The sequence below is a fragment of the Danio rerio genome, chromosome 7 (genome assembly GCF_049306965.1).
Source record: "Danio rerio strain Tuebingen ecotype United States chromosome 7, GRCz12tu, whole genome shotgun sequence".
In the NCBI taxonomy this organism is placed as follows: Eukaryota; Metazoa; Chordata; class Actinopteri; order Cypriniformes; family Danionidae; genus Danio; species Danio rerio.
In genome coordinates, this window is record NC_133182.1 from 24514533 (window position 1) to 24538553 (window position 24021).

The 24021-nt window shown below is 36.1% G+C and overlaps 1 protein-coding gene across 2 annotated transcripts in view; it reads left to right on the top strand.

Moving 5' to 3' along the window:
- tesk1b (testis associated actin remodelling kinase 1b) overlaps nt 1-24021 on the top strand; it is a 43002-nt gene that overhangs the window by 599 nt on the left and 18382 nt on the right. The window contains exons 1-3 of one of the 2 annotated variants that reach the window (XM_073908391.1): nt 12560-17458; nt 19983-21635; nt 23612-23660. In XM_073908391.1, coding sequence (XP_073764492.1) covers nt 21541-21635; nt 23612-23660 — 144 coding nt within the window. In that variant the 5' untranslated portion in view covers nt 12560-17458; nt 19983-21540. Of the gene's footprint in view, nt 1-12559; nt 17459-19982; nt 21636-23611; nt 23661-24021 lie in introns of those variants that run through there. The other variant, XM_021477792.2, reaches the window with a different exon arrangement.

The following is a 24021-nucleotide window of genomic DNA, read 5'->3' on the forward strand; positions in this document are numbered from 1 at the left end:
TTTGGATGGCATTATGCTGCTTTTCCGCTAGTTTAGTAAATTAAATCTTAATATCTTCAGCATTTTCTATCAAGATTTGAACATAAAATGCATAATCGTGATGCATTTATGTTTTGTACTGTTAGCTTGTGTATCTTATCTTGTTTGACTATCTTTTAAAACTATTAAAGTCATTGTAACACTCTTAGACTAAATCTCTCAGTGAGCAATGAATTTTGAAATTATTTGAATGAAACATTGCTATTATTGACTTATCCTTTAGGCTAGGGCTGCGCAATATTGAAAAAATGAATATTGCAATAGTGAATTTTTTGTGTGACACATAATGGGATATTAATTTAGTTTCATAATATGATTTACAAAACTCTGTAAGGAAAGAGTTCATAATTTTACATTGTGATGATTTTGAAGTGAATGTGTTTATTATAAAGTATAATAGTTATAATAAATTACTATCATAAATGAATACAATAACACAAATATACAAATGAAATTGTGTTTGTTTTTCTGGATATTCTAACAGTATCGAGTTCAAATGTAAAATAACACCGTGACCGTATACAATTCCTCTTTGTTAAAGCTACACATTTTCTACACACAACTTCTTGTGCACAAATAGTTTTCATTAGCTGGAAATGTTATAGTCACATGCCTAAAAAATAAATAAATTTGTTCATTATAATAGGTTAAACTTTATTGCTATTAAAGTAATTTCTGGTTAATTATAATAATAATTATTATAATAATTAAACTCAAAACTGCAGATTCTGCGATGTGACTTGCATATTCACACATTGCGATAACGATGCTGAAACGATATGTTGTGCAGCCCTACTTTAGGCCATCAGAAATTGTTAAAGAGAATATAGATGACTTTTTGCGCGCGCACGTGTGTGTGTGTGTGTGTGTGTGTGTGTGTGTGTGTGTGTGTGTGTCAATTATACAAACATCATCAGCTCACATGTAAGACAGGGGTGTTTGAACTCTGTCCTAGAGGACCGCTGTCCTGGAGAGTTTAGCTCCAACCCTAATCAAACATACCTGAACCAGCTAATCAAGCTCTTACAAGATATACTGAACTTCCTGGCAGGAGTTTTGAAGAAATGACCATGAATGTGGACCACCCCTTTAATGTTATACTAAAGAAAAAGTCACCTGTGTACCTCTTGGATGATCTGAAGGTAAATAAATTAACAGGAAACTCATTTTTGTGCCAACCATCTCTCAAATGACCTAAACACATGCCAAACATGTACTGTATGTGACTGCCTAATAAAATGAGCATAACAGCTCTCATATTATAAATAATGCACTTATCAAGTGACACTTATTTAGACGGCCCACCATTTTTTCACTTGCAGCCATCTTTACGATTGTTCTGTCATGATGTGTCCTCCGGTCTTGTTCTTTGTAAATTGAAGATGCGTTTTACACTCCCAGAATGATTGATTGCACAGACCAGTAATTTCTGAAGCTCTTTGCAAAAGTCCAATGATAACAACAGTCGTGCAGGCAGGGGTCGTGACCCGTGTAAGGACAGTAGGTCTGTGTTGGTGTGAAAGTGGATACCCGTTGACAAGGAGCGCAGGTGTGCTGGAAACTCTACTCCCGTGTTTGTGTGCATGTGAGACCAAGAGAAGAGACCTAATTAGTTATTCTTCAATAGTTCACTCTGTCACCCAATTTACTGACCGGGTACCAGATATGGTAATGACTTCCTGCTGGTTACTGCCGCTAGAATGTCACCGCTGATGAGGTCAATATATATGCAAATGTGTGGTAGCTGCTATTTGTTTGCGCTTGTAGTTGCGAGGGTTATGGAAGATGTAAAGAAGGCGTTTATAATGGTGAACGGCCTCAGTTAATAGTCCAGGTAAAAAATAAAATTAGATAGGAAGACTTTAGATGCAGAAACCTCTAAAACGTCTGACATTTTTCTTTAAAATGAGCATTTTAATCATGCTCCTGGGTGTAAGTTCAGTAATATCTCTTTTAAGGCAAAGAATAAGTAATTTTCCTGGTCTTTAAAGTGAAATATCTTAACATAAAGAAAGGAGGTGGAGAAAAGTCTTCATTTTGAGCCTTCAAAAGTCTCAGCTTTTTGCATCTCAACTATTCATATATATATATATATATATATATATATATATATATATATATATATATATATATATATATATATATATATATATATATATATATAATTTTTTTTTAATAGTTGTTGTTATTCAAGTAAATTGACAAAAAAATTGTACTAATAGAACTTAAAAACATTTTTGACTAAATTTTACAACATGAAATCTGGGTCTTTGCACTATTAACTAGATGTATATCCTTTTAAAATTGTAGGATGGGGGGTCCCATATAGGAGTCAGACTCAGTGGTGTCTAAAAGACTGAAAAAGCCACTTTTTAAATAAATAGCCTACAACAATACTATTGAGCAATCTTGCGGTGTCTGTGCCTGTCCTGACAGATCCTTCAGGTGCTGTTTTTATTCTTTGCAGTCTGTTTCTATTGCCGGGGCTTTTGAGAAATGTTTCTGTCTGCTCTCTTATAATTGGTGTGTAGGGCTGGGCGATAGGCCAAAATCATTACTACAATAAAAATCAATCAGCATCAATGATTATAAGTCAAATCTCAATTTCTGTCAAGTTTAAAGGCAGACTTATAATTACAGTTCATTTAATCTGAACTGCTCTTGTTTTGTCGGAACATAAGACACAAATACACTTCATTAAACATGTACACGCAGACATCACAATTAAATTGCAGGTTAATGATGTCTGTGTATAATAACTTGTATTCAACTGTAACTTTAACTTCATTTGATTGCAGTTAAATGATGTGCACCTTTTATAAAGCTGCTTTGAAACAATAAATATTGTAAAAAGCACTGTACAAATAAACCTGAATTAAATTGAGTTAAATTGAAGGAAGACCTAAATCTGAGTTACACTGTATCTAATGATAAATAATTACAGAACTTGTATTAAAACAGGTTTTAGTTCTCTGACTTTGAGGACAGGAAGTACATTGTGTACAACAATAACATCTGTATTTTAAATTTTGTTTTACTATATTTCCAATATATTATATTTCTAATATAGTTGTAACCCATTAGCCTGAATACACACTCGAAAAATGAGGTTTGTTCTTTGTTTAACCTACTTGTTTAAAATGAGCTGAACCTACACAATTATTGTTTTATGGTGGGACAACTCCATTGTTTTATGTTCAGTCCACTTAAGTTTGTAAAAACTAAGAAGTTAACTTAATTCCTCCATGTTTTTCCAACACAAATCGATTGTGTAAAATCCAGTGCTTTTTAAATACATTAATGCAAGTACTAAAAATCATTTACTGTTCCATTGACCCTTTAATTGGTTTAATACATGTCTAAATTAAGAATATGATTCAGGGTCTCAATTCTGCCTCAATACCATTTCTTATTTTATGGTCTTACAGTAAATCAATTAAATAAGAGGATCGTTCACTACTGTGATTCTCAGTGCTAGCTCATCCGGATATAAACTAAGTTAGAGACATTTGTGCTAAATTTGTCATATGAATAGGGTATATGCAGAAGGACTTTTAATTTTCCGTAACCCAGTTAAAGTGATTCAGGTGAGCTGTATGCAGTTACAAAATCGCCGTGTTTATGGTCTGTTTCCTTTTTCAATCAGGCAGTGAATATCACCAATTTTTTATTCAATATAAAGTGGGTCTTATTATGTAGAAGAAGCACTGTGTTAAATTCCATTGTTCCACATGTATACATGTTGTGAAAATGTATTTTCAATTGAGTTTTTGCTCTAGCCTGCTGTTACTGATGGCTTTTGTGCTAGAATGGAAAAAATGCAATCTCGATAATTATTTTCCATATTGAATGATAACGCTATGTATTTCTATACAAGTTGTTAGTGCTTCCAGATTTGAAAGAGTACTACAACAATGACTGAAGCCACAAAAATTACAGGGTCGATAAAGTGGCATAACATATTTTCGTCCGACTATCTTTTGGTGGCTGAAAATTTGGTACATTTCTAATGTCAAGACATTACTAGAATCCCATTGCTGCACATTTCTTCTGTGATTGGCTTTTGGATCAATATAGAGTAAAAAAGTCCAGAGATTATCATTGTTATTCACATATTTATAGCGATTTAATATAATATAGTTTATCAACCCAGCACTACGTTTGACTATTGAATATAGTCATATTAACCTTTCACTGGAAGTTTATCGGTAGGGGAAAAACAGTAGCTGTGCTTATAGTCTAATGGCCACATTTTAACTTCTTCTACATGAGATTGATATGTCACCAGGTTTGCATGTAAAGAAAATGTTCAACTGTGCTGCTGCTCTTGGATGCAGTTTGCACAAACAAACAGGTAATGCATAAACAGTATTTCAAATTCTTTAATCTTGGGAGAAATATATTGTGATAATCTTCGTTAACATTTATCGCCCGGCCCTAATTTTTGGTCTAATTGGTATGTGTTCAGAAAATGTCTCAAGTCAGAAAACTGCTTGATAATTCATTACGCAGGGGGGAAATTGCTCTGCCATTACGTTCTTCTCCAAACTACTGCAGTTTTCTTTCCTTTTTTGCCTACTTTTGATTAAAATCGAGTGATGACGGACAAGGGAATTTTGTTTATCTTGGTTTTGCCGTTCACCTCAATGTGGGATCAGCAGGCTTTCTCCTTTGAAGCTGTGCCAAGACAAAGTAGCTATTTATGTGAGATTCCTTCACAAGAGTCTGATGGAGGTGGACAGTGAGAATGAAGGCTTAATGGTGTATTTTATTTTTCTATCTGTGCTTTTTAGCTAGTCTTGTGGCACGATTTGTTTTGATACTTTTGTATGGATTTAAGTCAAAAATATGATGTCCATGTCATCAAGTGTAGTAAAAGCGATTTTTGTTGTAAACATAGTAAATAGTGTCTACTTGTATTGTTTCAAATATGAAAATATGGGTCAATTATTGGTCTCCATTCAGCGTAGGGACATATTTATGAACAATTCCATGCAAATGTCAACCTTGCCACATCTGCTGTTGTTTTCAAATGATTATATTTTATTTACCAAAGTCACACAAGTGCCAAGTGCGATGATCATCTTAACCACACTTTTGATGTACCAAAAACATTTCCTGAAGATTTAGAAGGATAAAGGATGACAATAATTATTTTTCAAATACAAATGTATTACCAGAAAAAAATCTGTTCAAATTTGAAATAAAAAAAACTAGCCTATTGTCATTTATGAACCCTTTTCACAAACCTGTTATGTTAATCCTTGAAAGCTTTTAATATTTAGATTTAAAAAAAAAACACTATGAATGTTTATATGCATTTATGAATGCATCACATCATCTTTTTGCCAAATTACATAAAATGCGAGGCCTTTTTAATACAGCGTCTATAGGACAGGACAGTAAATTTGATGTTATTCTCTCCTCTGGCTGCCGTCATCAGTTTCAAATGATTTGTTGTATTCTCCCATTCACTGTGCTATAAGTTTTCCCAACTCTTGACAACTTCCACTACTGAGAAACCCAGGAATGTGAAAAGGGTCTATTAGGCAAACAAACTGGCCAGCACATTCAACAGCACACAGCATTCTGCTTGGTCTTAGAGACTTTTTCAATGGGTTATTTTTACAATTCTTGACCTTTGTCAGTGAGGGGTGGGTGTTTTGAACCACCTGAAACCCCCTGAGTACGGGCATGACTGTAAACTCGCAAACTTCTTTGGTCACATCCATAGCAGATGTTTATTTTCCTGATTTAAAATATAAAAAACGTTTACAGATTGATATTTTTCTGAACTCTTAACTTTGTGGTTAGTAGTTGTGGAAAATATAAACAGACGTTTCACTAGGATGTTTACAGATACACTCTTACTTGCTTAAGTTTTTACTGCAAATGTCACATCTATAATGCTGGAATTGCTCCCATGTAAAATTAAACTGAATATCTAACCCTAACTAATACTCTGACTTAAAATTTATAAAATAACTATATATATATATATATATATATATATATATTCTTTATTTTTTATTTTTAATCTTTTTGCTGATGAATTGCTAAAACCTAGTGGTTTGAAAGATTTTAAAGAGGTTTTTATTTTTGCGAGTCTGTGCTGTAAATAACGTGAAACGAACTGCTCAACATTGTTGTTTTACTGGTCTTCTTTTAAATCATGGTTTAAATGCATGATAATCATTGTTTTTTTTCAGCAAAAAAAAAAAAAGGACACTTTATAATCCACCGGAATGGGGGAAAAAATCATACATAAAGCTGCATTATGTTATTTTGTTTTTTGAAACTCCCTTTGACCCCATGCAGTGGTCCACAATTAATACTAAAATTCATGCATATCATTGCACTTTGATAACAAAATATCCAACTGAGTGTCTGTTGTTTCAATGAAAGACAGAAAAAAACAAAACGTCTCAAACTTTTGCATACCTAAACTATTCACTTTACATTTACATTTTATGTGGCTAGCAGACAATTTTATTCAAAACCACTTTAAAGGCACACATTGTACCAGTACATACATTTCCTGAGAAACACCTACAGATAGTGAACTACTGACCATTGATTTCAAGTAAAGATCTAGCATTGTTTGTATCATATTTTCTTGTAATAGTAAGTGTCGGGACACTCACTGGCCACTTTATTAGGTACACCTGTCTAACTGCTCATTTATGTAAATTTCTTATCAGCCAATCACATGGCAGCATTTAAGCATGTAGACATGGTCAAGACGATCACCTGCAGTTCAAACCGAGCAGCAGAATGGGGAAGAAAGGTGATTTAAGTGACTTTGATCGGGGCATGGTTATTTGTGCCAGACGGGCTGGTTTACTGGGATTTTCAACCAGAGACAACCAGAGAAATTATTCAGTGAGCGGCAGTTTTGTGGGTGCTAATGCCTTGTTGCGCCAAGTCATAAAGCGCAAAACATCTTAGACTGGTTTCTTGAACATGACAATGAGTTCACTGTACTCAAATGGCCTCCACAGTCACCAGAGCTCAATTCAATAGAGCACCTTTGGGATGTGATGGAACAGGAGATTCACATCATGGAAGTGCAGCAGACAAATCTGCAGTAACTGCGTGGTGCTAACATGTCAATATGAATTAAAATCTCTGAGGATTATTTTCAGTAACTTGTTGAATCTATGCCACAAAGAATCAAGGCAGTTCTGAAGGCAAAACGGGGTCCAACCTAGTGCTAGTAAGGTGTACCTAATAAAGTGGCCGACGAGTTGTCTCATCTCATTAATGACAACAAAAGATGTCTATTTCTGATGTTTTCCATTAGCCTCACACTTGAGCTCTGTGTTCAGGTCTCTGTATCATGTGTGCTCATTGAGTGTTGCTGAAATACAGTAATGAGTGGCGACTGCACGCTGAGCTGCATCTGACAAAGGCATGATGATGTCACAGTAGCGCGTCTTGAGTTCCACAATGAGAAAAGACGCTCCTCAATGGGATCCGGTTCCCTTCTTGGTGTTGCGCATTTTAAATATGGGCTCAGCTCCATTAAATATAGATATGAGGAGTGTGGTTAAAAGCACAACACAGACTGTACATCATCATCATGCTCCTGTTAAAGTTTGAATAGGAGGAGAAAAGCCAACTGATCATTAAAGACGTGCTCTGATTGGACGGGGAAAAGTTTGAGGTCGTAAACACTTTGCAAGCTGGTTTTGACATGATTTCGAAAGCCTGGATTTACAACACAGTGACTCTTTAGTGCTCTCTATTTTCTCTCTCTCTCTCTTGTTTCTCTATTCTTGTTTCTCTTGTACTAGTCAGGGCATGCATGCATGTCAGGCTCCATTACCGCCACAGAGCTCCTGCATATGTTTGCTTGAGTTTTGCGTATGTTTTAAATGTCAGTGTAGTCTGAACAATTTGAAGTCGACTTGTGAATGCATTTAGCAGGTGTGTGGTTTCATGTTAAGCAGTGACTGTAGAATGTTTAAAGCAGGGGTGCCCAAACTTTGTCCTATAAAGAGCAAAAAGTAAACTTGATTGAGGGCTGTGGGCCGAATATATACCTGACCGTATGTATAATAAATTTGCCTTGGCTAATTTCCTACTTTACTCTATAATATTTAACAATAACTAGAAAAACGTTACTTTAAATCATATTGACTAATGCAGAATCATTTTAAAGATTTTATAATGAACTTACTACAGTAAAACAAACAATCCCATTCATAACACAATGGAGTTCAATGCTGAATACACTAGTCAAACTGCTCCTGCCTTTAACTTGAGTTGCTTGCGGATTTCTTGTGCTGTCAAGTGATTGTATTTACATTTTAGAAGTCTAATTCGTTTACAGTATTTTATTAAATCATTTAATTTCAGTTGGCTTTTTTTTTTTTGTAGCTCGGCAATAAAAACAAAGAAACAAAAGGTTACGTTAAATTTAAAAATGGCTATCTCTGTCAAAGGGAGACGCACCAACCCACCTTCCCATCATTCTCCCTGCCATTTAAATGTGATGGTGGAACAACAAAGGTTACCATGGGCCAACTTTGACCCGCAGGCTCTACTTTGGGCATCTCTGCTTTAAAGGCTTCCTTCTGGTGATCCGAAAGTTCTAGGTTTCTAGTCCTTTGTAAATTTGATAGTCATTAGTTTTTGACCGTGAATGTATCCTATTATGTAGGAGAGTCAAAAACAGAGGCTTTCAAGCTTCTAAAACAGGCTTTACCTTAAAAATGGTACATCTTAAAAGTATCCAGATGACTAGACTAAATGATAGTTTTGCAGTTTTTCTGGGTTTTTTCTCAACTATTTTATGCTTTACAGAAGTTATTGTGAAGCATGCTCAGACCTTTTATTTCAGGGGGGGTTCGGGTGGTTTAGAAGACCCACACCTCACTGCATTACAAAAAATATAAATACATATTTTTTTGCTTGTTCAAGCAAGGTATTTAAAATGAGCTTTAAATGGGCTTTAAGATCAAGCAGAATCCTCTGTTGGCTGTTGCTTCAGTGTGACTTCAGCTAATCAGTTTTGTCCAGTGCTAACAGAGATTTTTTTTTTTACGAGTCCAACATCCAGCTGTGCAAAAAAACACACGGTCTGATGTAGGTGAAGTCATCTTTCGCCACTGTATTGTTTTTAATAGAGAAAACATTTTACAAGTTACTCTAAATCTTGGCCCTTATTCCTGTAACCAAAAATGAGCAACGACAAGGTGTGAAACATCAAAAGTGGACTGTATTAAACTTGATTTTAATACTATTTTAGCTATTGTTGTTATCCATGAATTTTCAAATGCACTTTATTTTTATTTGTATTTTAGAAATTGTGAAGTCAATTGGCCAAATTCTGACAGAGGTTTGTTATATTTCTGAACAGTTTGCTATCTGCCTAAATGACAGTAGGCTCCAGTTTTTAATTTTGAAACTTAAACAGATTCCTTTTTTTTTTTTTTTTTGTAATGATATTAGATGTAATGTAAGTTGCAAAAGATATAAAAGTATTTTTTTTTCTTTTCTAAATCTTGAGAATATTTTTGGAACATCAAAAAGTGGGGTTTATGATCAGGGATGGACAGTATTTCTGATACATGTAAAGTATTTCAAATACAAAATAGTATTTTGTAGTTTGTATTTGATTGAATTTATGAAAATTGGTGAATAGTTTGTATCAAAATAATTTAGTGTCTTGTATTTTGTATTTGTAAAACACTGTAAAATACTTTGTATGAAGTCCACATGATGGCTTCGTAAAAATGCTGCCTCAAATTGATGCTTTTCTCAAATTTTTTTCACAAATAATAGTATTCTTGGATGGATTGTAGTAGATGCTAAGAAAGTAAGACAAACAACAAACAAATAAGTAAGTGGCCATTCCTACAATACGTCATTGGCTGTTTCAAATGCCAGTAGCTGATCTGCAGATGCTCTTAACAGTTAATGAAGAGGAAAGATGTTAAAGTGACACAATGCAATATATGAGATTACATGAAAAACACAAACATTTAATAATACTCCAGTCTATACAAAAACTCCAGACTCCCCTTACACTGCAGCAGCAGGATTTACATACGGTGGCAACCCTCATATATAAGGGACTAAGTCAAAAAACAAATTCTAAATAACCTCCTCATTCAGTATATCACTCTTTCAAAGTATGAGACTGTTGAGAGATGGTGGCAATTGTAGCGAGATCTACTATACTATGTTCCAACTCATTATCTGCTTTAGATGGTTTTTACAGTGAATTATTATTATTATTATTATATTTTTATTTATTTATTTATGATTTTTTTTTTTTTTTACAGTTCATTCAGAGATCATTTTCAAGACAGGTCTTTCTGTATGAAATTTGTACAATTTATACTAAAGTCAAAGGAAAAACAAAAGTTTATGAATACGTATTCATGTACAGTAGAGGTGAATGAGTAGCTGACTTAAACCAGCTAGGAGACACGCTGTTGCTGTTAATCATTGTGTACTTCACAAAGTCAGTTTAATGGTGAAGGGATTGATCCAATAGGCCTGTCAATAGAAGGTTTGCGAAGCAATTTCATGCTCCCTTGTAAAAGTATTTAGTAGTATTTTCAAGTACAGTATTTTATTTTAATAAACTTGTGGTCGGTACACAAAATTAAGCGATTTTTATTTTAAAATGCATTTCAGTGTATTTTTGCCCATTCCTGGTTATGATGACCATCTGACAAGCTAATCCAGCTAAAATCCTGGCCTGTATTTGTTGGAACACTAATCATTTTGACGCAAATAAATATTCCTTTTTAATATGGTATATTTATAATAATACTACCTGCTGGAATTGCATTTTTATTCAGTATATGAATGATGTTTTAGTTTTAGGATTAGTTTCTTACAATCAGTATTTAGTGTATATAATATACTGTAAGTTAAAATGTCAGTGATGAGGTCTTCAGATGTATGTAAATAGTCTTAAAAGGTATTGAAGTAATGAATTTCATTCTCTAATTCTTGTATATGCCCTGTTGTTTGTATTTGCTGAATTGAAATAACCCTGCACCAAAAGTTAGCAAGTGTCTATTAAATACCACACGACAGAGTTAAGAGCATCTGTTCCAGTGTCTTTTATAATGAATGTTATACATGCATGGTAGTGTGATTGAATATAAAGTGCAGGGTTTACCTTATGAGTAATTTAATAAAAGATGTAAGATGGAAAGGGTGATCTATGTATTAGGTAATGTTTTAAGTGCTCTATGGGGCACTTTTAGCTGTCTCTTTGGCAGCGTGCTGTAGTGTGAGAGTGGGCGATATTGATGCCCTGTTAAGTGCTGTCTGTTAGCCCACCTGTCTCAACGGCAATATGAGAAGTATGCTGATGGAAATGGGATTAATCACATGTACACTCATCCAAACTCTAACACCTCTGTTGTTCATGTACAGCATACTGTGCGCATCCAGCTGCTGTTTACCCTGTCAGGTACAGTGCAAGGGTGTGTGTGACAGTATCAAATTTTCATGGTGCGATAATCGCTGAATCTTTCAGTAAATTACAAAAAGAGGTTGAATATCTTGACCAAACATCAGTGTTGTCCTCTTGATTAACAAATGTAATGTTTTCGAAATAACAAAAACAATTTTATGACTAAAACATTACAAATAAAAATTGAATAAAAGATCTAGTGGTCTATGTATGTGGTGATTTGAGATTCACAGTCATAAAAACAGAGTTTGGCAAATTTTTGAATGGATAAATTTAAAAAGGGCTGTACAACTAGTCAGATCATATCATGGATGATGGGTGTTTGTAAAAACTTCGAAAGCAACTAAATGAATGCTTAGGTCTTTTTAACCGACTATTATCTTTCGCTGGACATTTTTTGTGGCTGAAAAACACCTCTATGCATATAAAACCATTCATCTACATAAGCTTTGTGACTAAACATACCAGTTTTGAAACGTATATATCTAAAATTAATACTTCAGCCATAGGGTCACCCTTGTGATCGTAGTTTTGAACTGCATAACCTCATTTCCCTCCAGGGTGCAAAAGTAATTCCGATATTGATTCAGGATTTAGAAAAGTTTTAATTCTGCATTTTTGGCAGAAACCCTTTCAAAAACAATCTTTCTTTTCTTGGATAAAAGGTCATGTTGGTTTTTTAGAATGAAGTCTTTTAGGTTGACGCAGAGTTTACCTGGTGTCACTGTCTGTCAGCTGTAGGTGGCCATGCTTCACATGAACACGCAAATGATGTATCTGTTTGCGTAAAGAGGTTGACTTTTTATTATTTGTTATGACCCTGGTCTAGGGTCAAGGATGTAACACTTGTCCTTAAATAAATAAATAATATAATATAATATAATATAATATAATATAATATAATATAATAAGTTATAATATAATATAATTTAATAAACAAAATAAAGAACTCAACAAATAAAATAACTTTTAAAAAACCTTAGTCAGGTTTGTTTATTTGTCTTTTTTTTTCTTTAAACACCCAAAAGTTGAAGCCTATACCTCAGAGGACCCACAAAAAATAAACAAAAAAGTACACTCTACCTAAACGGCCACAATAAAACTACCTACACCTCACTTCCTACCTTATTAAAAAACAAGAAAACATATTTACAATAAAGAAAAGTGCTGAATCCAACCCCTACTCCTTCAAACTATGTGTATACAATATTTTTACAGTGACAATAAACAAAGCCAAAACAAAACTTACAGGAAGGCAGAAAGCTGGAGGGATATTAACAAGAAACCAAATTTACATATACAACACAGCAAAACATACTCCACAGCAAGTATTGCAAACAATTAGAGTTTTCAACAACAACACACCATGCAACTGCCTCCGTGCTCACTCCGACTGTTCCACGGCCCTGCATCACTCCAGCCAATCCCCAAGGATGTCTCCGATTGTAAATAGGGCAAGACCTGTGACGAGGGAAAGAGTGGGAGAGCAAAAAAAAATAAATAAATAAATAAAAAAATAGACCCTTTTTAAAAAAAAAAAAATTTAATTCTATACCCGATAGTTCGGAACTAATTTGATTTCATGTGTTTTGAGAGTCAGGTCCCGTTTCAGATCTTGTCATGGATGATGGGTGTCTGTTAAACTTCAGGAGATATAAGACTTAAAAAGTGCTGACTTTGGTACCAGTTTTTATTAAATTTTAGTCCATTTCATGCTAACATTTGCTTGTAGTTAGTTGGAAATAGACCCTTTAAAAAAACTTTCAATACTCGTTCTGAGAGTTTGATTCTGCGTGTTTAAGATTTCGGTGGCGTTTATACCAGTGCAGTTTAATTTGAAAGGTTTTGTTACATTTACCCCTGGCTCCAGCATGTATGTCATGTGAAAACGGCATTTTAAAATGTCCTGTGACGTGCTTTAAAACGTGCATTTTTATTCAATGTTAGATGTGATCTTAACTAAAACATGATTAAAGGGTGGGACATAGTGTAGTTCCTCCCCTTTCAAAAAAATCCAATAGCGTTTTGTTTTATCGCCACTCTGAACAGGGGGTGGGGCATGTCAAATACTGAAGAGCATTTGATTGGTCATGATGTGATGAGAAACTGAAGTATGAGGTGTTCTGGGTAAAACCGTTGATTGAGCTTCTGCTTCTGTGTGTCAATGTTTGACGTAATCTCAAACAAAAACATGAAGAGAGGGTGGGACATAGAGTAGCTCTTTTCTTTTTAAAAAACAGCCAATAGCGTTTTGTTATCACCACTCTGAATATGGGGCGTGGCCATGTCAAATACTGAAGAGCATTTGATTGGTCCTGATTTGATGAAAAACTGAAGTATGAGGTGTTGTGGATAAAACCGTTGATCAAATTAGACGGAAAACTGAAAACTAACAATACTAATATTATCATCTAAAAAAACAACAACTTTATTTTATTTGATGGGGCCTTTGAAAATGCTGAAGACCCCAGTTTAGTTTAGAAATGCTGGTGTTCAGTGCAGATGGGCACAGGCTTTTGAAAATAGACAATGGCTATTTACAAGTGAAGTAGCCATAACTTGCTGATGTGGCAAAACAGAAACTGATCACACAAGTGCTCTCTGAGCGATCTTCTGGACTATTGCATGCATATCGTTCCCTGATTCGTCAAGCCACTGTCATATAACCATTACTGTAATGCTGGCAAAATATGCGGATGCCCAGTGAGCGTGAATGGTCAAGTATCATGTGTTTTAGGGTGTATAGTGAGATTTCTGAAACACAGTAAAAGCAGCAGTCTAAACGAGGAGTGTTTTCGTCCTAAAACAACATTTTAAAACGAATATACAGTAATGTAAATGCACTTAAAGACGTTGCTAACAGGGAGCCATTGGTCACCAAAGGCTGGCGATGTGCAAATGTGTTACAAATCTATTAGTGCAGAAAGTAAGAGTGGAGCTGCTTATTTCTGATGTTTCAAAATCAGCTCTTTTTATTGTGATACTGCAACTCTGTTTGGATTGAAAACTTTGCAGACCTTTTCCATTCACAAATGGTTATTTTACACAGTACTTTAAGGGTGTGCGGGAGGACGTGACCTGGCATGTAGTGCGTGTTCAAACACATTGCTCAGTGATGATTATACGGGCAACCCCAGTTTAAAGTTGTTGGTGCAATTTTGTGTGCCCATCAAAAACAGCTACAGATTATTTATAGACTGGCTGTGTAGATTCTGTCCTCACGGAATTCCATGGAAAACTCCGCAGAATTTGAACAGCTGTCATTCACAAAGCTCCACACAGCCCCCATCACTTGTTTGCTTGTTTAATAAAAATATGTTCAGCCACCAGGTGTACAGTAACATCAGCTTCAGTGTACACTGTTTACTGCTGTGTGCTCACCTTATTTTTGCAATACAAAACCCTTTTTTCAATGTGCAAGACTTCTAAATCGTTAGCTGCTAGAGATGAATGACTAGACAAATAACAGTGTGGGCTTACAAATATTGGACAAATCTAACATTGCGATTATTTTGTTATTATGTGATATGATAACAATTTTACCAGATTACTTCAATATCCCTATTTGGAAATAATGGATCATTTTAGATTGATTGAGATGATTCTGCAATAAGAGTGCGTCTGCATAACATCGAATAAACAATCTATAAATACAATTAAAATAAACAGTTTTTTTTATCGTTTTCCAAGTCTAACAGTATCCAAGTACAGTAATTAAATGATAAAAATAAAAATAATTCAATAAAATTGATAAGTTACAAATGGTACAATTTCTTATGCCTCAAACACATGCAAATGATAAATTATAATACTAACTCAACGTTACTTATTATTCGCAATGGTTTATTTGTTCTGTAAATCTTTTGTTGTTATTAATATATATTTATTTTCAAAAAATGACGATGACACCATGTGATCGGTCATCATGGCTGCCGCAACTTTGAGCCCTGAAGTGTCAGGCTTGACGGCTCCGTTTTCAACTCCGCCCCCGCATGTGCTCGGCTAATCTTGTTGATCACCGGCTGCAGCCATGGTTCAAGTCAAACACACCTAACGAACGATGGAACGAAAGAACAAATAAGTGAACGAACGAATGACTGAACGAGTGACCGAATGAGTGAACGACGAATGAATGAGTGAATGAATAAATGAACGAACGAATTAATTAATTAATTAATATGTAAATACAGAGACTTTTTAATTACTGATTGCAGTTTGTTTTTAAGCTCTAAATTTTGCAGTGTGAAAGTTTTGCTCTTCAATTGATTTACCGTTATGTCTTATAGTCGTCATGGAGTCCTAATTCAGAAAAGACACACACAGATTTCCTGCTCAGGAAAACAAGACTTTCTCTTCAGTCGCCTAAAGGACAACAATCCTCACTGCGCAGATATTTTTATCACAGGATGCCGAAATAAATATGATGTGTGTTCAGGGCGTCTTCTGTAAATGCATCCCTGAGAAAGCGCTGCACCTCAGCGCTGTTTACCTTTGATAAAATGCATTGTGCAAACACCCTCAGATGTGCCAGCAATCCCACACTCCTCCATCGCTCTTGCTGCAGGCCTGAATCATATCAGATCATTTATGGATTTGAAAGTTTCCCGCTATTGATCTGCATGAGACTCTCAAAAGCAGATAATGGTGCTCATTGTTATCCCGATATCTTAGCTTGCACGCTTTACTGCTGCAGGCCAGATCCTGCAGCCAGACGGTGAGACACCGGTTTGGGTGTCGTTTATCAGAGACTGGTTTCTGCCTTCGCTTGATTAGATTGTCTATACAAAAGCGAAATGACAGTCAAAGTTAAAGAGAATACCCTTGAAGCTTTGGATGCTGGGAGTTTCAGTCCTTTATGGACGTTCTTGCTCGGGGTTATTATTTTTTTGTTGAAATATTTCTGTCATCAGGGGGAACATGTTCAGACAGCATCAGAGTTAGACAAGAGCCTGCTGTTTTAATTTATAGTCATGAAAGGAATCGCACATAACAATTTCTGCCCCATCAATCTTTAATTCTTTTTCTGTTTTTTGTGGTTGCCATGAACCAAAATATTATGGTGCTGTGTTGAACTGTTTGTGTAAGTCTGTATGTGTTATCAGGGCTGCTACTGAGTCCAGATATGGGCCAGGCAGCTTGAGAGAGCAGATCGGCAGCTTGTTGTGGGTCTGTTCATATTTCCTGTGAAATGTGTCCTGATGAATTCAATCAAATGAGTGATATGGACTGCACAAGCTCTTGGGCATTTTGTGAGGTTCCCTCTTGGCCTGTCACAATATTCAATATATCGACTTATCGCACAACGCATGGACATGACCTCCAATTATTTTTGGTAATACATAATCAATTCTAGCAACATTTAGCTGATTGTGCAACCTCTCTATTTAGGTGTCAGTGTCTGTATGGTTCAAAAACACTATAGTGGTTACTATAAATTACTATAGTATAATTTGATATGGGTGCCTGACGGCTGAAAATAGATCTGGGGCCTGTTTCAGTAAAGAGGTTCAACCAACTCAGAGTTTAAACTTGAACTCTGAGTTGACTTACCAAGAGACTGAAAACTCAGACTTGATTGACCCAACTCATATCAGCTATTCTGAAACTATAAACTTTTAAGTTGACTAATTCAGAGTTCAACGTGCACGGTCGTGACTATAAAAGGCTCCATCAATGGAGCGCAGATATTACGAGTCACCACGGTAACATCTGGAAAAAAAGAGATCATCTTTTTTTTTTCTTCACCTGAACTTGATATGTTCATGCAAAGTTATAGCAAATATGACCATATATTTTTTTTAAATAAGCAACGCCGCTGCACTACATTTCCAAGTAGTCAGCAGTTCTATAAGATAATCCTGAACTTATGTGTAGTTGTCTGAGAGGTTTTTATGGATGACTGTCTTCATGTTGGGCACGATGAGTGACAGACTGGCCGTCTTTCATCAGACAGGACAGTCGTGGCCCTATTCAGCGGTTTACATTTACATTTACATTTAGTCATTTAGCAGACGCTTTTATCCAAAGCGACTTACAACTGAGGACAAGGAAGCAATTTACACAACCAAGAGCAACAATGAATAAGTACTAAAGGCAAGTTTCAGGTCTGTAAAGTCTAAGAAGGGAAGTGTTAGTAGTTTTTTTTTTTTTTTTTTTTTTTTTGTACAATTAGTGTGATATTCAAAGAGGCAATTGCAGCTTAGGAAGTGAAGTGGAGACTAAATAGTTGAGTTTTTAGTCGTTTCTTGAAAATAGCGAGTGACTCTGCTGTTCTGATGCAGTTAGGGATTTCATTCCACCAACTGGGCAGATTGAGCGTGAGCGTTCGCGAAAGTGATTTTTTCCCTCTTTGGGATGGAACCACGAGGCGACGTTCATTCACAGAACGCAAGTTTCTGGAGGGCACATAGATCTGCAGAAGTGAGTGCAGATAAGAAGGTGCTAGGCCAGAAGTCACTTTGTAGGCAAACATCAGAGTTTTGAATTTGATGCGAGCAGCAACTGGCAGCCAGTGCAAACGGACTAGCAGCGGAGTGACATGTGCTCGTTTAGGTTCATTGAAGACAACTCGTGCTGCTGCATTCTGGAGCAGTTGAAGAGGCTTGATAGAGTTAGCTGGAAGCCCAGCTAGTAGAGAGTTGCAGTAATCCAGTTTGGAGAGAACAAGAGCTTGAACAAGGAGTTGAGCTGCATGTTCAGATAAGAAGGGTCGGATCTTTCTGATGTTATAGAGTGCAAATCTGCACGATCGAGCAGTTCTAGAAATGTGGTCAGAGAAGTTTAGTTGGTCATCAATCGTTACTCCAAGGCTTTTCACCATTTTGGATGCAGTAATGGTTGCCCCATCCATCCGGATTGAAAAGTTATGGTGTAGAGTCGGGTTGGCAGAAACTACAAGCATTTCCGTTTTTGCGAGGTTCAGCTGAAGATGATGATCTTTCATCCAGTGTGAAATATCCAACAGGCAGGCTGAGATACGAGCTGGAACCGAGGGATCATCAGGATGAAAAGAGAGGTATAGCTGGGTGTCATCAGCATAGCAGTGGTAGGAGAATCCATGTCTCTGGATGACTGGTCCTAGAGATGATGTGTAGATGGAGAAGAGAAGTGGCCCAAGAACAGAGCCTTGAGGTACCCCAGTGTTTAGATGCTGTAGGTTGGACACCTCTCCCCTCCAAGACACCCTGAATGACCTGTCAGAGAGGTAAGATCTAAACCATTGTATAACAGTGCCCGCAACGCCCAGTGACTCAAGCGTAGATAGCAGGATCTGGTGGTTGACAGTGTCAAAAGCAGCTGACAAGTCCAGCAAAATGAGGACTGATGATTTAGAGTCTGCTTTAGCCAGTCTGAGATCCTCCACGACCGAGAGCAGGGCAGTCTCAGTTGAGTGGCCTTTCTTAAAGCCGGATTGCTTGTTGTCCATGAGATTGTTTTGAGTAAGAAAGTCCAGGACTTGATTGAACACTACTTTCTCCAGAATCTTGGCCATGAATGGAAGCAGGGATACTGGTCTGTAGTTTTCAAGTAGCGTATGGTCCAGGTTGGGTTTCTTTAGCAGTGGGGTTACCCTAGCCTGCTTAAATGTAGTGGGGAATAAACCAGAGTCAAGAGATGTGTTAATTATGTGAGTCAGTGTTGGTATGACTGCAGGAGAGATGGCTTGCAAGAGATGAGAGGGAATGGGATCGAGTGGACAGGTGGTTGCATGGCTAGATAGCACAAGTTTGGACACCTCAGACTCAGAGAGCTGAGAAAAAGAGGTGAGTGTGTGTGGTGTTGGTGTTGTATCTTGCGTGTTTGTTGTAGGTGCAGCAAATTGAGCACTGATTTTTGCAGTTTTGGTGCAGAAGAATGTAGCAAAGTCATCAGTAGTAAGTGTGGAGGATGCGGGTGGAGGAGGAGGATAGAGGAGGGAGGAAAATGTTTTAAAAAGTAGGCGAGGATTAGTGGCATTGTTGATTTTCAGACGGTAATACGTCTGCTTTGCAGAAGTAACCTCAGCTGAGAAAGAGGACAGAAGAGTTTGGTATGTTAAGAGGTGTGCAGGATTTTTAGTTTTCCGCCAAATTCTCTCTGCAGCCCGAAGTTTTGAGCGATGCTCACGGAGAGCATCCGAGAGCCAGGGTGCAGGAGGACTGGCACGGGCTGGCCTGGATGCAAGAGGACATAATCGGTCTAGACATGATGCTAGTGTGGAGCAGAGTGTATTAGTGGCACTGTTCGAATCAAGTGCAGTGAGTTTGCGAGATGGAGGAAGAGAGTCTGAAACAATGGTGGATAGTCTATTGGGTGAGAGAGATCGTAGGTTTCTGCGAAAGGTAACCAGTGTTGGAGTGTGTGGCGGCTCAGGAGTAATGTGGATGTTGAGAGACAGAAGGAAATGATCAGATATTTGTAGTGGAGTTACTATTGTTTGATCAGTGAAGCAGTGTCGTGTGTAAATAAGGTCTAGCTGATTACCTGATTTGTGGGTAGCAGAAGTAGGTGCTCTTTTTAGGTTTAAACAGGTTTACTATTTCTTCGGCATTGCTGATGTTGGCGCTAAAAAAAAGTGTATCATGTTGACGTGCATTTTTGTGTACCTCTGTACATAAAGGGTTAATGCTTGTTGTAATCAACTCTAAAATGCGATATGATTATTTAAATGATGTGCACGCTTTCGGTTTCATTGTCACTGCTAAGTGCTGTTCATACTTCACACGCGGCTCCTAAACGATATCCTAATACCTAATTCATATCCTAAACAAATAATAATAAATGTAAAAAAAAAAAAAAGTACAAGGTAAAAACTAACAGAGGCTGCGATATCTGCTACCAGGGCCCTGTTTCAGAAAGGAGGTTAAGTGAAAACTTAGAGTATGTTAACCATGAAATGAGAGAAACTCTGGGCTTCAGGTGTATCAAACTCGAGAAAGCAGGGTAAGTCAATCCTGTTTCTGAAAAAGAGATAACTTTTACTCTGAGTTGCCGTGGTCACTTACTCTGTGAACCTAAACTGATTAGGAGCAGGTTATATTCAGCTAGAGTTTCTGTCGGTCTCCTCCTCTTTCTTTTTTTATTTTTTATTTTTTATTTTTTTAAAGAGGAAGCAGTATTTCTCGCCTTGGCCTTTAATTGGCTACATTTCAGTAACACAATGAACAAAGTTACGAGAATGGCTTGTCCTTTTTTGGGAAAATTACAATTAGACTCAATACCATAGTTTTAAGTTATATCTTTGAAATTACTGCAAAAAATAAACTTGATTTTTGCATACTAGTGCATTTCTCACACACTGCTAGTTTCAGTTTCACTTTAATAACATTATTTATGCTTGATGTTTTAGATGTAATATATTTCAGTTTTTATTATTTGAGCAAATTCTTTGTTATACAACAATGACAATTTCAGCCTTGTAGAAGCAAGTTACTTATTTAAAAACCAAAACTTTTCTCTCTACAAAGTCTACAAATATAACCACAACCTTTACATGATGTAAGTACATTTTCACAGAATATGAATGTAAATGAATGCATAATGTATATGAATATGTTGGATATAACCTCATAATTTTGAGGTGACTGTAATGTTTATTGTAATTGCTGTTTGTTTAATACTTGAAATTTTCATTCACTTTTCTGTTCTGATGTTTGATTAATTTGTGTTCTGTTATAACTAAAATGTTTCCTATGTTTGAAATGGCTTTATTTAGGATTACCAGTAACATCATGCATAACTATTGATTGATTATGATGACATCATTTCTGAATGAAAGTATAAAATGTGATTTATAATTGCAGCTGATCTGTGTGTTTCAATAGTATTTTTAATAGAGCAACTCGTGATCAGTTAAGATTTTTTTTTTTTTTTTGTGAAAATAGTTTTGCATCCTCTTGAGGACAGATAATGTTTTCTGCAGCAAGGCACTTTGAAGTCTGGATGAATCGTGTGCGTGCGTCCGTCCGTCCCTCCGCCCGCCCGCGCAGCTTCCTCAGACGTAAATAGAGCTGCAGTTTATCTGTTACTGAAAGTATTTTCTCTGTCTGTAGGTTCAGCATCGCAGCACAGGGCAGGTGATGGCTCTGAAGATGAACACTATGGCCAGTAACAAAGCCAACATGCTGAAGGAGGTGCAGCTGATGAACCGCCTCAGACACCCCAACATACTCAGGTCTGAAACACCAACATATCTGTGGTCTGAGAAAACAGACAGTAGCCATTATCCACAATGTTAAGTGTGCAGTGAGGCTGCTGAAATCTATAAAATGAAGTAAAGGTTTTGTCTGCTTTTTATTTGTAGATGGATAGATAGATCTTTAAGCAGAAGTACATTTTGAAGATATTCATACTTTTATTAAGCATTAAATGGAATAAAAGTGACAGATTTATAACAAAAAAAAATATTTATATATTTTTAACTTTCATCAAAAAAAATCATGGCTTCTACAAAATTATTAAGCAGCTGAACTCCTTTTTACATTGTTTCTTAAACCTATAGATTTCTGGAGCATCGAGTCAGTGAGAGAAAAGCAGAATCTTGCAGTGTTGCAGTTTTAGTTTTCACAGTAAATAAAATAGAAATTCTGGTCAGCTAATTTAAATGATTCTAAACTTTTTTTTAAACCTTACCGACCTCAAACTTTTGAATTGTAGTGCATATTTTACATTTGATGGACAAATGTTGAAAAGTTTCTTTGAGTTCCACTTACTAATTTTGTTTGTGATTTTTGAAATTTAAATTGTATAATATACTTATAATGAGGTACATTTGAAGTCAAAATTATTTTCCTGCCTTTTGAATTTTTATTTTTTTGTTTATTTATTAAAAATATTTCCAAAAGGTTGTCTAACAGAGCAAGGAAATTTTCACAGTATGTCTGATCATATTTGTTCTTCTAAAGAAAGTCTTATTTGTTTAATTTTGTCTAGAATAAAAGCAGTTATCATTTTTTTTTAAAACCATTTTAAGGTCAAAATTATTAGTCCCTTTAGGTTATATTTTTTTGGATAGTCCACAAAACAAACCATTGTTATGCAATAACTTGCCTAATTACCCTAACCTGCCTAGTTAACCTAATTAACCCAGTTAAGCCTTTAAATGTCACTTTAAGCTGTATAAAAGTTTCTTAAAATATTTAGTCAAATATTATTTACTGTCATCATGGCAAAGATGAAATAAATCAGTTTATTAGAAATCAGTTATTAAAACTATTATGTTTAAAAATGTGTTGAAAAAAATCTTCTCTCCGTTAAACAGAAATTGGGGGGAAAAAATTAACAGGGGGGCTAATAATTCTGAGTTCAACTGTATGCCAGTCCTTAATAATAAAATATAAATTTAGCAATTTTATTACCTTTTAATCAGACTTGAGCACTTGAAGTTAAAATAAGCCCTTACTGCTTTAAGATACAGTAAGTCAGACAGAAAAGTACCATGGTATAATATCAGTAATTGTTAGTCTTAAATGAGACCACCTCAATTGATGGCTCTTCACTCACAAATGTACTAAAAACAGTCTATTTTAGGAGAGCGAGAGAGAGTTAATATCTATGAATAATTAATTTATTTACTTCTGAATTTCTATTTGCGAGTTTTCTCCACTCTTCCCTCTAGAATGGAAAGAATGTTTTGTTTGAAGTCCAGTTTGCCTAGAGGACAAAGTCTGTGCTGACGGGCAATAAACACATCATTGTGTGACAGCATGAATATTGATGTCACAGGATGGAGGCTTTTGTCTTTGGTCATGCCTCCAGATCTGCAGCCGCTGTTTAGATAGTGTCAAATATTTAATCGGAAACCGGAGAGTTTGACTCAACAACACTTCTGTAATGTATTCATCTTAAACAAATCCCTCGCATCAATACAAGGGGTGTGTTTGTTTATATGCGCCAGGATAAGAAGTTTAGATCTTTTGTCTGCTTAACCTGCTCCGGCTTGTGTGGTCTATGTGTGACTGAATTAAATGCGCGTGTCGGTGTGTGTGTGTGTGTTTACATCTTAAGATTGCCTTCAAAATGCAGGTGTTCCTGCTCGCATTTTTGCGACGGGTCGCTTCTGAAGGAATTTGGTAGCGCCTTCTACTGTTGTTGTTTTTTTTTTTTTGTTATTCCAGCACCCTTATCCTTTCTTCCATGTGTGTCGTTCAGGTTTGTGGGAGTGTGTGTTCATGAGGGACACCTACATGCTCTGACAGAGGTAAGGAGAGCTCTAATACACATGGATACAGTTCAGTTTGTCAAAAGCTAAAGCAGATGTAAACTAAAGGCCAATTCACACAGCACCTTCAGGCGGCAACAGACACTTTGTCAGGTTTTGAAGGATCAGTGTAACCCCCTTGTTGCTTTCTGTCCAGTCTTGTTTTTGGCTAATTTAACATGCTGAATTGGTTGCTTGTTGGGTTGTAGATTGTCTAAGAAGTGACATGTCGTGACCGTTCGTGTCTGTTAGCGTGTATCGGTGCTGTCTGAATTGACCTTAAAGCATAAAAAACAGACACTTGGGTAAAAATGATGCAGTTTGTTTTGGGGTTTGATGTTTCATGTACAGAGTATCTGTG